General features: G+C 29.9%; 2 protein-coding genes across 9 annotated transcripts in view; one reads left to right on the top strand and one right to left on the bottom strand.

The window, feature by feature from the left end:
• Positions 1-16,984, top strand: part of LOC147064710 (DNA oxidative demethylase ALKBH2-like) — a 318,791-nt gene that overhangs the window by 113,805 nt on the left and 188,002 nt on the right. The window lies entirely within an intron of this gene.
• Positions 1-16,984, bottom strand: part of LOC147064711 (uncharacterized) — a 204,155-nt gene that overhangs the window by 29,754 nt on the left and 157,417 nt on the right. For all 8 annotated transcript variants that reach the window (XM_085958122.1, XM_085958124.1, XM_085958123.1 and 5 more), the window contains exon 2: positions 1,341-1,419. In XM_085958122.1, coding sequence (XP_085814248.1) covers positions 1,341-1,413 — 73 coding nt within the window. In that variant the 5' untranslated portion in view covers positions 1,414-1,419. The remainder of the gene's footprint in view (positions 1-1,340; positions 1,420-16,984) is intronic.

Genomic DNA, 16,984 nt, shown 5'->3' with positions numbered 1-16,984 from the left:
ATTATTGTATAAGTAATAATATTTAATTGTTAAAAACTTTATTTATGATTGTGCACTAAAACAAGCTATTTTCTTGTAGGTATCATAAGTGAATTTATAAAAAATTTATCTCAAACCATAAAAGTATGGTGCTGCACAAATGCACCTACAAACTTAGTTATGTTTTTATAGTAAACACATAGTTTTATTTTTCCATGTATAGTCAGAATAAATACATAAGTACTTAAAATATGTTTGGCATTGTAACGATGACAATTTTTGAGATTTTTTTTATGTTATATAATGTACAAAACACAATATATTAAGAACATTTTATAATTCTACGTAATGCGATTATATAGATATTGTTTCTTCTCAGAGATAAAGCAGCCTTGCCAACAGCTATCTTTACACGATTAGTATTAACAAGCGGTATTTCACACTTCAGATTACATTACAAAACAAATGAATTTAATTATTGATATGATTTTTATCTTTCATCATTTTTTAAAAAAGTTTATATAACCGCTTGAAATATTTGAATGTATACGAATTTCGAAAATTTTGTCTGGTGATAGTCATGTAATATTGATTTAACTATATCAGTGATGTTATAATTATCATGAATTTCTGCAATATTTATTTACATATTTATAAGTAGGTGTTAAAATTATTTCAATAATAAATATTGAAACATTGTTTGTATATAATAATATAGTAGGTATTGTTCGTGCTGCCAATAAGTAACGGTTGGTCTATAAGTAATATAATAATTCTTAACATAAGAAATGGCTTTTACAAAAATGAAAAAAGCAAGCTAAGTAAGTATGTAATTTTGAATACCCTTGCTTTCTCATTCTATAGCATTTCTTTAGTAATAAAATACCTATTGTAGTATACCATAATACAGAATTTTGGAAGGATCATGATTGAATAATTTATCTTAATACTACAGCTATTATGCAAAGCCTCCCATATGAAGGCTTTTTTATTCCCGTAATGGCATGAAAAATGGCATTTAGCATAAAATGAGTATCATTTTTGTGAAAAATTTACAATATTTTATTCTATCAAAAAAATGTAGTTATCAAGAATTAGTTCAAATGAAAGTATTATTAAATTGAAGAAATATATTCGCCAATAATAGGGGTAAGAATACTACCTGCTAAGGAATAAATTTATTCGGTTAATACTTTGGACGCGGAAGACGCACACGGCGCGTAATGACCAGGCGGCCGATCGATGTAATTAACGTGCATTTTAAAGGGGGCAATTAAAATCTCATTATCTATTCAGCAGCGAAAGCGTTAAGCCGTAAGAATTTATGTATATTGTAAATCCAACAAACAATGTCATCTCACCTGCTTGGGAAACGATGACCAGGGACGTTAGAAGCAGCCCACAGGCAAATCCCAGTCTTGCGTCACCCCTCATTCTACCCTAGAATTGAAAAAGAAAACATTTATTCGTAAACAAAAAAAACAAGATTATGAATAATTATCAATTAATCTATAAAAAGGATATGAAAATGTGGGAGATTTATAACAATGTATACATATAAAAATAATATCTATTTTATTTATAAAACATTTAATATAATACAATTTAATTCATTTTTATTCTACATATGATTAATAAATAAATATACTGTACTGTATCAAGTAATAATTTATATATAATTTAATTCGAATATGAACTAACAATTTTAAGAGAAATATAATATGAGTCGTCGTTGAGTTCTAATTAGGATATTATCACTTTATTAATTATTAAATGAACTTGTCTTCATCATATATACGTTTTCTTTATATATGTAGCTACTTATTACAACCCTCAACATTATTATATTAAACTTAATGTGACTTATAATAATTTACTAAATAATCATTTGTCAATACTCATTAGTCATTATTACATACCTTTAACATTAATAAAAATATTTAGATAGTTTAAATTATGATTTAGAATGAAATTTAAATATCATTGTTAAAAGAATGTTAAAAGTTATGATGTGATAATGATCAAAATATAATTAACATATTATTTTATTAATGGCCATGTATAATATAAGTAGATTTACTTTGATTAAATGTCACATTTTGCTACTAGGTTGAATACTGCGGTCGGTCGTGACTAATTATTTCTCACGATTTTATTAATTCATTTTCATCAAATGTTATCAGTAATTAAGTAAAGAGTAATCATTTTATGATAAAATTACAATTAATATTATTATTGGAACTATCCATAGTTCTACGTATAGATAACACATCTTGCGTGTTGAAATGAACATGTTTAAAAATGAATTAAATATGTTTTCTATAATGTATTAGTACAGTGTTAACTATAATTTTATTTATTAATAATAGTTCCACGGAAAAAAATAGTATTATAGGGACACATGTATTTAGAATAACTGTTAATATTAATCAGGGTACTATTTTCATTTCAACAATCGATTGGTTAATAGAACAAATATTTTATAAAATAAGAGATGTATACATAATTTTAAAACAAAAACAAATCAAAAGCCTACATTATAGCCTATATTAAAATGTTTTAAATATCCATACACTCATGTATTATAGAAAGATAAACCATCATTAATCATCCGTTGTTCGAATTTAGAACTAAGGTCATCATCACAGTATAAAAAGTATTGAGTGATATGTTAAATGTTAGCGTGTGGCGCCTTCACGCAGCATACATCTTATACTGATGGATCTATAGCGCTTTATAAAACTTGTTCACTAGAAAATATGACGTTTACCATTAGAAAACTAAATGTTTTTCTAATTATTGTAAATAAAATTTTAAAATAATACGCACATACATTCTTTATCAATGAGCACGTATAATACATTTAAAGTACAATAATAATATGTTATGTTTTTGATGTAAAATTAATGATAATTATATCATAAATAAATTTTGACTGCTAGTTTATCACTGCATAAAATAAAATAGTGTATTTGACCTACCAAGCAACCTATCTACCCATCGAAAAAAAATAAGCACAGTTCGTCTGTAATAAAATGGTTCGTCTGTAAAGAAATGTAATAATGGTGCTGGAAAAATCAGAAAATTTCAATTATCACTTAGTAAAATATGAATAATAAATAAAATATTCTAAAAATGATAAAAAAGAATAATTATACTTATTAAATTCTTCTTTACCGTCTATAATCGAGTTACATTCTTATGAGTTGGTGATATTTTATCTAAGCATTCTAGGCGAATGAAATGGATTAAATAATGCTATATCGAGGGCGAAAAGTGCGTAAGGGATGCTATTATATCGTCGTAGATTATTTAGAATGTCATTTATCTTCAGTGTCTATTCTGCAAGTTTGGAAACAAGAGTTATTCCGACATGAAATTAAAAATATTTTGTTGTGCAGGGTAGTTAATAAAAATTATAAGATGTTAAAAAATATAATTAATAAAATTATCTTTTTTAAATTAATCTACTGTAACACATACATTTCTAAACAATTTAGCTAATTTGGATTAGTAACCTAGATATTATTTCGTTTTATTTTATCAAGTTTAATCGTATTTGACACCAGTGTCTATTCTATAATTATTATCGACCGCTAAAGTGATAAAGTGATAAATATTATCAAACTTGGGTAGGTTTGTATCAAAGTATTAGCACTTATTGTAAAAATTACAATAAAGATGGTTGTAATTGTAATTGTTACAATAAGTGGTAATACTTTGATACAAACCTACCCGAAGTTTGATAATATTTATCACTTTAGCGGTCGATAAGTTTAGAATAGACCCACTGATATAGGTTAATAGCAGTCAAAACTTGAGTACCTAGGTGATAATAAAATACAATATATTACATAATATTACGTAATTGTTGCCTGGAAAATTTATTTTACAACTGAAAGCCTAAGATAACTTTGTCGCATTGTTATTAATTAATCCAGATATTTCATATATAATCCATAATATTCAACTATCTGAAAATGTTCATAATGGAATAATGCGTAGACATGAAGGCAGATTTTAAATTTATTTAATAAAGGTTACGCTCCGATGCTTTATTTAGACAAGCTATAGTGTAATTGAATTGGGGTGAGTGACAGCTACGCCGTGTTGAATAGTGTTAAGGATATCCGCTTGTCGGATCGCTTCATCCCGAAAGTGAATGATTGCATTAGTAGGATATCAGCTTCGCGATTTAAGCTACATTGCTACCAGCATGCTCAGAATGATGAATTCAATCTAAAAAAATGTATTGAATTTATTTTGTTACCAGAGAGTTAAAAATACGCTATATAAAGTATCTACTTGCGATGACTTTTGCTTGTAGGGATGCTTTAGGAAAAAAAACACATAGGTAACAGATATACCTACTATTTATTACATATTATTATCTACTTGGTGTTTTTTTAACTAATTGAAACATGTCAATCAGCCGATGAAGTAGTAGCTCTGCGGTATTCTAAATATTCTAAACACACATAATATTAACGTAGGTACAGTGACGTCCCGTGGGGGTAGCAGATTGAGTGTCGCTTGGGGGCGGCAGTTACCCGAAGGGCGGCAAATCGAGGAGAATCATTGCGTATATATAGAAATAGATACGTAAACAGCTTAGTAATAACAGAAATATCTTTCCATTAAAAATATCTGCTCACTGGTTGGAACCGAAATGTATTAATTACTATAAAAGGTTTAACAGGACTGTATTTTTTGTCGGGTTCGCGATGTCTAGTTTACGTCCATTGTCCTTGGACGTCGCGTCCTTGGTGATCAGCAATGACATGTGGATATTTGCGAATTACAATTGAATTATAGGTAGTATCACTTCCCTCCATTTTGGTAAGAGAATTTCTCAACTGTCACTTTGTGTTTTGTTTTCTTTTTTATCGTCTGGGTTCGGGATTTGGAGGTGGATAATTGACACACCGGAATTATGATGGAAAACGGCGAGTTTCTTTACGTTATTATTATTCTATATGGTTACATTTTGAATAATTTATTTTATCCGTACGAAATCGGCGTGCTCGCGATTTTTCTGTTTGTCGCGATCTGCGCGCCATCTTGTGATTTTTTTCAACGAGACCGTCGTCGAAAAGAAAGCGACGTTGCAAATCTCCAACGGTTAACAAAATTTACGGCATTGCCGGCTGGGCTCTTTTATTATTATTTATTTTCGTAATCAGCGCTTTATTATTTGTTGGCTTTGATACCGATTCGGGCGTCTCCAGATACACAAAGACATCCCCAAATGGGGACCATACGGGGGTATCACAGTAGATACATACTTACTTAATTTAAAATTTATCCAAATATTTGTAGTCATTCGCGAGTTTTGGAAATTGTCAGGTGTATTTTTAAATGTATATGAAACCGTAGACTCGCAATATTGTCTATTGAAGCAGGAATGGCATTTAAATTAGATGTAGTGGTATATATCTCTTTTCGTAATTTATCCATACAACACATATATTAGATATTGGTGTCAAGAAAGGATGATAAAAAAATACGATATAAAAAAATGGGGCGGCATTTTGGCACTGCCTAGGGGAGCCAATTTGTCTTGGGATGTCACTGCGTAGGTAATATTATGTAAGTGTGTGGTAATATAGAAGTATCAAGTAATATATAATATATAACCTTTAGTAGACGTATGTATATGTAATATATAATATCCTTTAGTAGACGTATGTATATTTAAGTAATATTTATCCTAAAATTCCACAATAACTACATACTAATAGTATATGATAATGTATTGAATATTTCTGGAGATGCTCTGCTTTTACTTACAGCATATTAATTATAAACTGAATGCCATGGTTATGTACCTAATTGATTTAATAAACTATTTCTTTTATTCAACGAATAATTCACAATATTTGAGAATATAACATTCTTTAAATTATTAAACATAAATAATTTGAAAAGTACATCGCGAATCCAATAGTTACAGTTTCTAGTCCCGTCGGGCGTCGTATTTTTTCAAAATAGATTTTTTCTGGTTGGTTTATATCTGAGGTGTTTTCAGCGCTCGAAATGGAAAAGTTTACGAACCGGAGCGCTCGACAAATTTTCTGAAGATATTTACATAGTCATTAAATCGTATGTGTATTTTATGAAAATAAGTGTGTCAGATTTTCTATTCTATGGCCTATCTAGCTCAGATGGTCAACATATTTTTTCCACAAGACGGAGCGATAATTTTACAAATTTCACGAGCCGGAACGGCGCTCCGGTGCGTTCCGTTCCATTTCGAGCCCTGGGTGTTTTAATATTATGTATGTCTAATTGATTTATTTTAAAAACGAAATCCCGTTCGTTATCAACATTTTACTTATAAGATTGGTCGCATAGTACAAATTGTATTTAAATTTATTTAAATATTTTGAAATTGAAACAGTCTTTATAAAACCGAAAACGAATATATTAGTTTAGTATGACTTCGAATTAGTATAATTAATCGTTATGCCTATCTTATAACTACCACCCGACGCAGACGAGGTGGATACTTTAGTCATATTTTCCACAATGGGAAAAACAACTGTTGTACTTCAACTTATACTGCTGAAAACATACAGAAGGCAGTAGAGACGCAAGTAGAAATAGTTTATTTTGGCAACGCAACCTCCGTTCATTCACCGTCTTCTAAGCAAGGTCCAAATGTCTCGATACCCAGGGGACAAACAAACGATAATCATATTTTTTGGTTTCGTTAGACCTAGTTAAAAGAGCTGCTGAAGCTGACGATTGAACTGAATTATCCAGGTGAGATGCCGTGAGTGTATCCACCACAGTGGCATCCCAAACCATTCATTTCTCTTCCCACCAATCAGGTCACTTGTCATTTGATATTTTAATTTATCATTTATTAAAGTAGCATATAGTTACATACTATGTAAGAAGACGGCAATATAGGAACTGAAAAGAAAATCAAAATGAATATTTTTTGGAAATTCGCGTTAATAAATCAAATAACCAGTAAAATTGTCATTTTTTCAGAAATTATTATCCAATATAGATGCAAATTTCCATCGTTTTTCATACGAAAAAAAGACAGGCATTTTTTCCAGCTGTTATAAATTATTATTAATTTCTACGGTAGGCGCCTACAAACTAATTAAATTGTTAATAATATTGACGTGCGCACATTTGAAAGAATTATTGCATTATCGTTAGATAAAATATTAATACAGCATAATATACAACACAATATTGCAATAATGGGACACGAATATAATAGTGTGCTTTGAAAAATTTATTAAAATTACTATTTTATCAAGGATAATACTAAACAATCAATAATTTAAATTCAATACAACTAGTAATATAATACTTAAAGGCTGCAGTAACCAAAATACATTCTATTGAAACAATTTTTACACCTACTTTAAAGTCATATAAGAGTATGGATTCTAATGGAATTTATGTCTAGTTCAATATTAAAGATATTATTTTTAATCGCTTTCCATATTAAGAATTTCTAAATTTTTATCGTAGGATTGAATATTTTGTTCTAATAAAAAAAGGTGGCAAGATGTACAAAAATGATGACACACAGCTATTTATTTGCATTCTGTTTATGAGAAATTCAATATGTGATCACACTGATCACTGATCATGTAATAAAATCAACATTCCTATTAATAAATTATTTCCGGAACAATAAATATTTTAATGGTCATAATTTCGATCGGTTTTATATTATTTTTCTTTCCTAAAGCTCATAAGTTAAAATTTATCAATTCATATATTTACCCTACAATACTATTTAACATAATATTGTAGTTATAAATTGTTGATTTTTTAATAAATTATATAGGTAAATATAAAAGAATCCCCCTATAAAATTTACATCTTTTTAGGTTATAACCACCGATTTGTTCTCATCGGTAGGTTAATTTTAGACAATCATAAGTCTAATATTTTTTTTATTTTGACGAAAAAAATCTGTAGCATTATTTTCATATACCTAGGCATCTTCAATTTACTAAAGACTGTACCAAATCTCGTCTCCGTCACAATATTTTTGTAGAATTTTACCCATAATGCATATTAGTGTCTGTGTTTTTTTTCCAGTTGTAAATGAAACATAATATAACCACCAGTTCAAACAAGTTGAAAGTTACAAATTATTAATTAGAATGCAACACAGTATGTTGTACTAACTTCACTTAGTTTAATATTAATCAGAACCGCTTTTGTCCGCTTCAAAGGGACATTATCAACTGGTAAAGAATATACAATAGGTACCTAATACAGAATTTATACAAGAAAGTTTGTAAATGCAAAATTACTATATAATGAAAATATAAAACATATATAAAAAAAATAAATATAAAACTTAAATGGAAACGTTGTTGAAGTAGTTATCAGGAAATAAAGGCTGGGACGAAATGAATTGGGATATTTGAACAAAGTATCAAAAAGCGACTTTCCACTATTCTTGAAGCATCACTGGTGTGTTGGACTGATGAAATAACCAGGTTTGAAAGAGTGGAGACAGCAAGGGGAGACCTCCATCCAGTAGTGGATCGAGAGTAGCTGAGATATGAATTAATCTTCTGTCGTATTGTCAAATTACTCTAAACGTTTTCCAAACTGATGACTTTGCGAAGTTCAAATTGACCAGAATGTTCACATTTAGCTGGGACGAAGATTTTACGATTATACTTACTGCCACAGACGGTTTGACAAGATCGCAAGTATGTAGTAAACATACACAGATAAATTTACTTCATTCACTGATCCTTTACAAATGTTTCTTATTATATTTTATGTGCCATTTTTGAAACGAGATTCACTATCTATCTAATCACCTTTATATTTTAATGATTCTTTTACAAAGGATTACTACCTCTTCATTAGTTTGTATCATATGTATGACTAAATAAAACAGGTAAGTATTTGTCATTTCCAATAGTATGGTCAGGTATTTGATTTTATTAATCTAGCAATCCATGTAGGCAGGTGCAATGGAAACTTGATAAACGTAATAAAAAAAAATATGTACATCGGAAGCATGAATGTTTGTAACATCCTTAAAACGTGTCTGTATTATGCATTCTATAATACTACCCTTCGCTCTACCTCCTCATTCCACCCTGTGTACAGTGCGATTTTTATGATATTTTAACATTATAAAAAAAACAGAATAAAAGATACGATATAATATGTATGACAAAAAGCGGGGACTTTTAGTTCCATAGACATGCACATGCTAAAATAGTCCTAGAGTAAACGCTAAATCAATTGCTATCCGATACTATCCAAATTTCATGATATATATACTTACGAAACGATGAATAGAACAAACATTAAATGATATAAAATGTAAATTTAAATTCAATCATTAATTTTAAATTGATTATATTCATCAATTTACTCCGAGGTTTGGCTACTGCGTTAACTTAACTTAAGTGAACCAAGTTCCACAAAGCCATACTTTGCGTGTATGCATATACATATTATCGGCCAGCTTGGACTGGGAAGTGTGGTACAAAACCTTCGAAGCCTATCGGGCATTTTCATCTGCCTCGCATCGCACCAGCTGACGCCTATATTATCTGACGCAGGGACGGATAACATTTTGTTGGAACATCTGCGTACAATTCAACGAACTAACTACGAGTAGTGAATTCTTTATGACTATATAGTGCGTCAAATGGTAATTCAAGGGCTCTAAAATAACAACAATATCTCAGGATCAAATTAATACAAGATGATAAGATGTTGGTCAGAATTTTAAATAATGTAAAGTGGAATACATATTGGAAATAGATACACGTTATGACATCATATGGGGAACATTATTTTTCAAGAGAGATAGATTCATAGACTTATTTTGCTGTTGCTGGTAATAGAATGTTAACTACACTTGAATAATATTCAAACTATCATTAATGCGCATATATAACTTGAAAACACCTCAGATAAAATCATATTTGAAAAAAATACGAACCTCGACGGCATTTGAACCCGTATAACCATTGGAATGGTCGTAATATTCCTTGATTTAATACACAAAAACCGATTGTCAATAATAACGCAATTTGATAAACATTTCAGGTATGACCTAATAGTTTAAATTATCGTAATTAGATAGGAGTCTCGTAGCATAATTGGTTAATGCACAGATTGGCTCGACAGCAATGGTCATACGGGATCAAATCCCGTCGAGGTTCGTATTTTACAAAGTTTTTATTAGGTCGTATTCTTATTTGTCCGGTGGTTGTTTGTCCGGTACAAATCTTGCAATCGATTTTTAACTAACTTTCCGACTAGCTAGACATTTGAAACTTTTAGAATATATCAGAACACGATGCCAATGCATTTTTTTATACTTTTAGCCATCTTTAAGTAGAATTTAATTCATTTTCAGTTAATTCTGTTTTGTATGAAAAGTTATTTCGATACCATTATTGGTTGCTAGGGGGTCATAGCAACTAAATTATTAATATATACGTGCGTTACTATGGAAATCAATATGAGTGTCAAAATGACATTTCAGTATTGTTTCTATATATTAAATACATTTTTTGATCGTTTAAGCTAGTCAGGTCAAGTTTATATGATTCACCAGAAAATTTAAAAACGTTGTATATAAAAAGTTCTTTTTATCTTGTAATTATTTTTCAAATATGATTTATATATCTGAGGTGTTTTCAAGTTATGTATGTTCACTATATGGAATGTTACATTCTCAAAATCTTGTGAATTATTCATTGAATTAAAATGGTTTATTAAATATCATTAATACAATACTGATTTTCATTTCAAAAGATTATTCTTGCTTATTAGTCATTGGTATATAAATTGGGGAGACCGGGAAAATTACGCAAACACATGTGATTTTTTAAATATTTGTTATATAGCCTGCTATAATAAATACATTTTATTTAAACTATAAAAAACACTAAGGAACTACATAATGAAACAATATGTAAATATTACAGTTTAAATATAATAATTTTCTAATAAAAGAACCTCGATGAAAGGAATCGATGGCCGATTAAATACTACCTTACTGTTCTCAAAAACAATAGACAATCCTGCTGCAGGCAGATTTTGTCTGTAATTATTTTACATTGCCTTCATTATCTGGTTTCACTGGCATACTAATGAACATTTGAGAATTCAGAAAGCATCCAATTTAAGGTCGTTGTAAAGACTGAGCTATATCCGGGAATACCCTTGTTAGTTAAAACAACTTTTCATCTCTCCATTACCTTACACACAGATAATAAATTAAAATATTGAATACATTCTGTGCGTGCTGACCTTTTCTATAGACACAATTTATTATTACAACTGCGTAAGAAATTAAATATTATTGCATACGATCAGTTTTCGTCGGTTCATTGCCGTCGTGCCAAAGGTTCGAATCCCTGACTGTGAAAACTATTTCCGCAAAATGTGACGTAACATCACGAACGTGGTTGTGAAAATGCGTTCGTCGATCTTATCACTAAGAATTGCTTCAGTCTAACTTTTGTTTTGATTGATCGGAAATAAATCAAATAGATTAACAATCCCCATCAGATGACGTAAGTTAAGATAATGTCTGATATAATATTTACACTTATGTATTAAAAGTTAAACGACTAAAAGAAAGTACTCATGTGATTAGTTAACTCACATGTAAATAGTATGAAATAACCATATTTTTTGATTGATTCCGTATGTTGCCAAATTTTACAGTATGTTAAAACTCCCTGTTCTTATTATGATTACACTTAAATCTCATGAATAATAAAAACTCTCATACCTCAATACTTAAATTTAAAATTTTTGTTTATACATGTAAGTTTAATATTATTATGTCTTCTCCCTGTATCGGTCTCTATTGCACATTTTCATATGTTTTCTCTCATGCGTTGTAGATAATTTAATAATTATATTATATAAGATTATATTATTTCGAAAGCTTCGTAACCTTAATTTTAAAGAGTTTTACGAAAGGTATCATTGCCTATGTACAAATAGTTTGTTAATTAATTTCTAAATACATTAACTCAAATATTAGTCCAGTCAATCTGTACTTTATGGTTGCAAAAGGTCGGGTAGAAGATTTTTTTTTATTTGTATATATGGTAATGAGTGACAAGAAAACGAATTTTGCCAATTCGGATGACTTCGGCACAGCTTTTGGCGGGCAAAAAACCGCAAAATTTTGGGTGTTTTTTTGGTTTTTTGCTTATATCTCAAAAACGGTTGGTCGTAAAAAAATATTGTTTTAGATAGAATTAAAGCTTATTAAATTTTCTAAAAATATCTATCTATTATATAACACGTTTTTTTCTATCTTTAACCGTTTATGAGATATTTGCTGTTGAAAACACGCATTTTAGTAAAAATCAAACTTTAATGAGAAGAAATACTAATCTAAACTTAAGATCTTACAAATAAAGTATATTCATAGTTTTAGTAATGATTGCAAAACAAATGTTAATATGTACAGAATAATAATATTCACCAAATATCTTAATTTTTTAACCATTTCTGCCGCTTTGGTGAGGTGGAGTAGGCAAAGGTTTTACGTCGTCAAAGTCTTGCAATGCAGCTCCCACGTCGGGATCATTATCCTACAAAACTATATTTATTCCATTAATTTGAAAAGAATGGAGAGATATTATATATATATTAATTTCATATCATCCATTACCTGTTCATTACTGGGAAGTTCTGCTTGAGTATAAGTCATCTTCTTCAGCGTCCTCTTCCTCCAATCCAGAAATATCTGCTACATTTTCACAATTTACTCCACTGCAGTTCTTGCAAATTGACGAACAGTTCATCGCTGATTTTTGACAGGTACATGCTTTACTGCACCCCTTCTTGCATACACAAGAAAGTACTTTCAGTATTTTTTTAGGCGCTGGATTTTTAATGATCTCCACGGGTATTAGGCCATTGCTGGTTCGCTGCCACCCCCAATCTTCTGTTTTTTTAACATTGCCAAGCCAAGTTTGTATTTGGTAGTAGGATCTCATCGAATGGTGTCGCGCTGCGTCTCGAGTTGGTGGTAGTCTTGATAGATTAAATTTAATCTGTTTGTCCGATTTCATGAATAGCCGATAACGCAGTGTCCAGTGTTTCCTCAGGTCTACAGGCATCACATAAGTACCTGTTCTCCTGCTACAGCTATTTCATCAGTGCTGGCATCTGGATTGTTGAATACTGTGACCACTTCCTTCAACTGAATATTCTTCTCCAAAATACCACACAATTTAATTTTTCCATGGCCAAATAGAGAGGATGTTGTATCACACTCACTGAACGCGTGTGTGAAAAGAATGGTACGTGCGTCATATTTAAACGATTTTGTCGAGAACAACACAGCTGGTTTACTTCCCTTTCCAGGTTTTCGAAAGAATAAGTTGTCCAAGAATTGTCCTCTTGCCGACATCGGTACAAGAAGGTCAATATCTTCACCTATTATTACTATGCTTTTAAATTAATTTGCTTTTGAAATGGCAGTAGTTACAATTAAAACATCGGCATCCTTTTCTGCCTGGTTCACTTTTATGCCAACCCTTGAGAAATGTGTTTTAAGTAGTGTTATAAAGTGATTTTTATTACTTCCGATGCTCAAAAAAAGTTCCTGGTCCACCTGATTGACAGTGTTTCCTTGAAACATAATTTCAGTGCATGGTTTAAAATTTATACGGCGTAATCTTTCTACAAACTTTGTCCCACTGGATGCAGCATTGGATGGATATCCGTCAAATACAACTTCAATTTGTAACTTATAATGTTTTGTCAAATAATCCGAATACATCTTCACAATGTCATCAAAGCATGAATTTCGGGGCAAAACTACTTTATGTAGGAGATGTCCGCCGTCAACCACAATAAACTGATTGTTAATGTTGGTGCTGTGAGTCTCAATGCTGGTGAAAGTACAAATTAGAATGTGGCCATTTCTACCACTCCCACTAACTCTCCCCCCATCCCCACGCACCATCTGGAACATCGCGCCCATTGATATAAAGACTAGTTTGTAAAGCCAAACAAATTAACTAATTAATAAATCCCAAATATTTTTTTATTGTTATACAAGTAGGTACCCTAATAATTTCAATTCTTAATAATTTTAATATTACTGACTATATTTTGAATCAGACAGATATTCTTAAACCAATAAAAGTTAATTATAGGATAATTTCAAATAACAATAACAAAATATTTAATATCAATAGCATATTAACTGAAAAAACCCAGCGAAATTAATGGACTTTATCTAACTAGTCACTCCATTACCTGTGGGCCAAATTCCATGAATGTAATAAACCCGCCATTATCTACCCAACCTATTTATTGAATGTAAAAATAAAATAATAATATTGAAATATAAGGTAGTGAACTTTGTTTTTCGTCTCCTGAACATTTCACATATTGTTGCTTTGGACAATATAATCCTAGAGCGACGATATACTGTTTTCAACAGCAAGTATCTCATAAACGGTCAGAGATAGAAAAAAACGTATTATGTAAACATTTTACAAAATTTAATAAACTTTAATTGTATATATTACAATATTTTTGCTGCGACCAACCGTTTTTGAGATATAACCGAAAAACCAAAATAACACCCAAAGTTTTGATAAAACGCGTGTTTTCAACAGCAAATATCTCATAAACGGTTAAAGATAGAAAAAAACGTGTTATAACAATATTTTTAGAAAATTTAATAAGCTTTAATTCTATCTTAAACAATATTTTTTTACGACCAACCGTTTTTGAGATATAAGCGAAAAACCAAAAAAACACCCAAAATTTTGCGGTTTTTTGCCCGCCAAAAGTTGTGCCGAAGTCATCCGAATTGGCAAAACTCGTTTTCTTGCCACTCATAACCATATATACAAATTAAAAAAAAAAAATCTTCTACCCGACCTTTTGCAACCATAACGTATTTTTCGGTCTAATTTGACTGGACTATATATACTATATATACAACGAAACTTTATATAATGCTAAGCACAAAATTCCAATATAAACTCTTTAGTGTAAAAGTAAAATTTCCAATGTAGGAAGTGTGTATATAATTTTGTAGACAACATATTCTGATAATATTTATACAACCTTTTGAAATTTTCACATAGACTATTAGTTAGTTAATTCATTCATTTGTGAAATTTACAACAACCACTTTTGTAATGTAAAAATTAAACTAAATAACGTTGATGTTTTTAATTTAAACAGTGATTGAAGTATCTCAGTTTACTCTAGTATATATAGTATTAGGATAATACATTATAATAATGTACCTACCTAAAAGCCCTAAAACCACTTAATTGGTTATGGAGATTATGGATGTTGCTAATAACCTACTTTAATAAGGCATTCTAGTATATCGAATAATATAATATTCTTCTAATGGATTCAAGCTCTGTACTATTCCATTTAAGTCGTTTTTTGCGACCCGGGTTTCGCCTTTCGGCATCTTCAGGCGTCGTGTACACTCACCAAAGGCAAACACACACTGACAACGAACACCCTTAACTCTACCTTATATAGTAAAACAATACAATAAAGTAGGTAAAAACTCCATTACCTACCTATTTAGTCAGAAATTACAACAAAAAGTACAATAAACAAATTATGAATAGCTGAAGTGTCAGTAAAAAACCCAATTAGTAAAAACCCTATCTTATTAATAACAATACACTGGACAGCATATTATTATAATAAATCGTCAAACCTAATAATAGGTCAAAATTCTTTATAACAATAAAAAATACTACACTCAAGAGGTGTAAATCGTCAATTCTAAGAAAAATAATTAATCGAGTTAACTAATGAGATGTCTATAATAATACTACTTACAAGGTACCTACTTTTATTTTTATAACATTATTTTTTAACAAAAACAAAATTATACATATAAACTCGCTTAATATAATATAATATATAACTCACCTAATATAATATATATATATATATATATTATACAATTATGCATACCTAAATCCTCATCCCTAGACTCTCATACAAATATACATAATCTCATACAAACATTTATAAATTGTGTGTCAATACAATTGACCATAATATAGTCTCATATGTAAAACATCATATTATAGGATATAACAAAGGGCTACTAGGAAAGCTTTTTTTCAAACGTTTGACATTGAAAAGGGTGCAAAACTACTTCACAGTCATACGGGTGATTATAAATTATTCTACCAAGAAATATTAGAAATAAATAGAGCACAGTTGCAGAGCTTACCTATATTGAACGATCAACTCAGCTTTCCTAGTAGCCCTTTGTTATATCCTATAATATGATGTTTTACATATGAGACTATATTATGGTCAATTGTATTCACACACATTTTATAAATGTTTGTATGAGATTATATATATATTTGTATGAGAGTCTAGGGATGAGGATTTAGGTATGCATAATTGTATAATATATATATATATATATTATATTAGGTGAGTTATATATTATATTATATTAAGCGAGTTTATATGTATAATTTTGTTTTTGTTAAAAAATAATGTTATAAAAATAAAAGTAGGTACCTTGTAAGTAGTATTATTATAGACATCTCATTAGTTAACTCGATTAATTATTTTTCTTAGAATTGACGATGTACACCTCTTGAGTGTAGTATTTTTTATTGTTATAAAGAATTTTGACCTATTATTAGGTTTGACGATTTATTATAATAATATGCTGTCCAGTGTATTGTTATTAATAAGATAGGGTTTTTACTAATTGGGTTTTTTACTGACACTTCAGCTATTCATAATTTGTTTATTGTACTTTTTGTTGTAATTTCTGACTAAATAGGTAGGTAATGGAGTTTTTACCTACTTTATTGTATTGTTTTACTATATAAGGTAGAGTTAAGGGTGTTCGTTGTCAGTGTGTGTTTGCCTTTGGTGAGTGTACACGACGCCTGAAGATGCCGAAAGGCAAAACCCGGGTCGCAAAAAACGACTTAAATGGAATAGTACAGAGCTTGAATCCATTAGAATTTAAATTCAAATTCCA

Source organism: Rhyacophila brunnea, unplaced genomic scaffold (genome assembly GCF_057557595.1).
Source record: "Rhyacophila brunnea isolate RB1 unplaced genomic scaffold, BYU_Rbru_1.0 scaffold_7, whole genome shotgun sequence".
Taxonomy (NCBI): Eukaryota; Metazoa; Arthropoda; class Insecta; order Trichoptera; family Rhyacophilidae; genus Rhyacophila; species Rhyacophila brunnea.
This window is presented reverse-complemented; position numbering and strand designations above follow the sequence as displayed.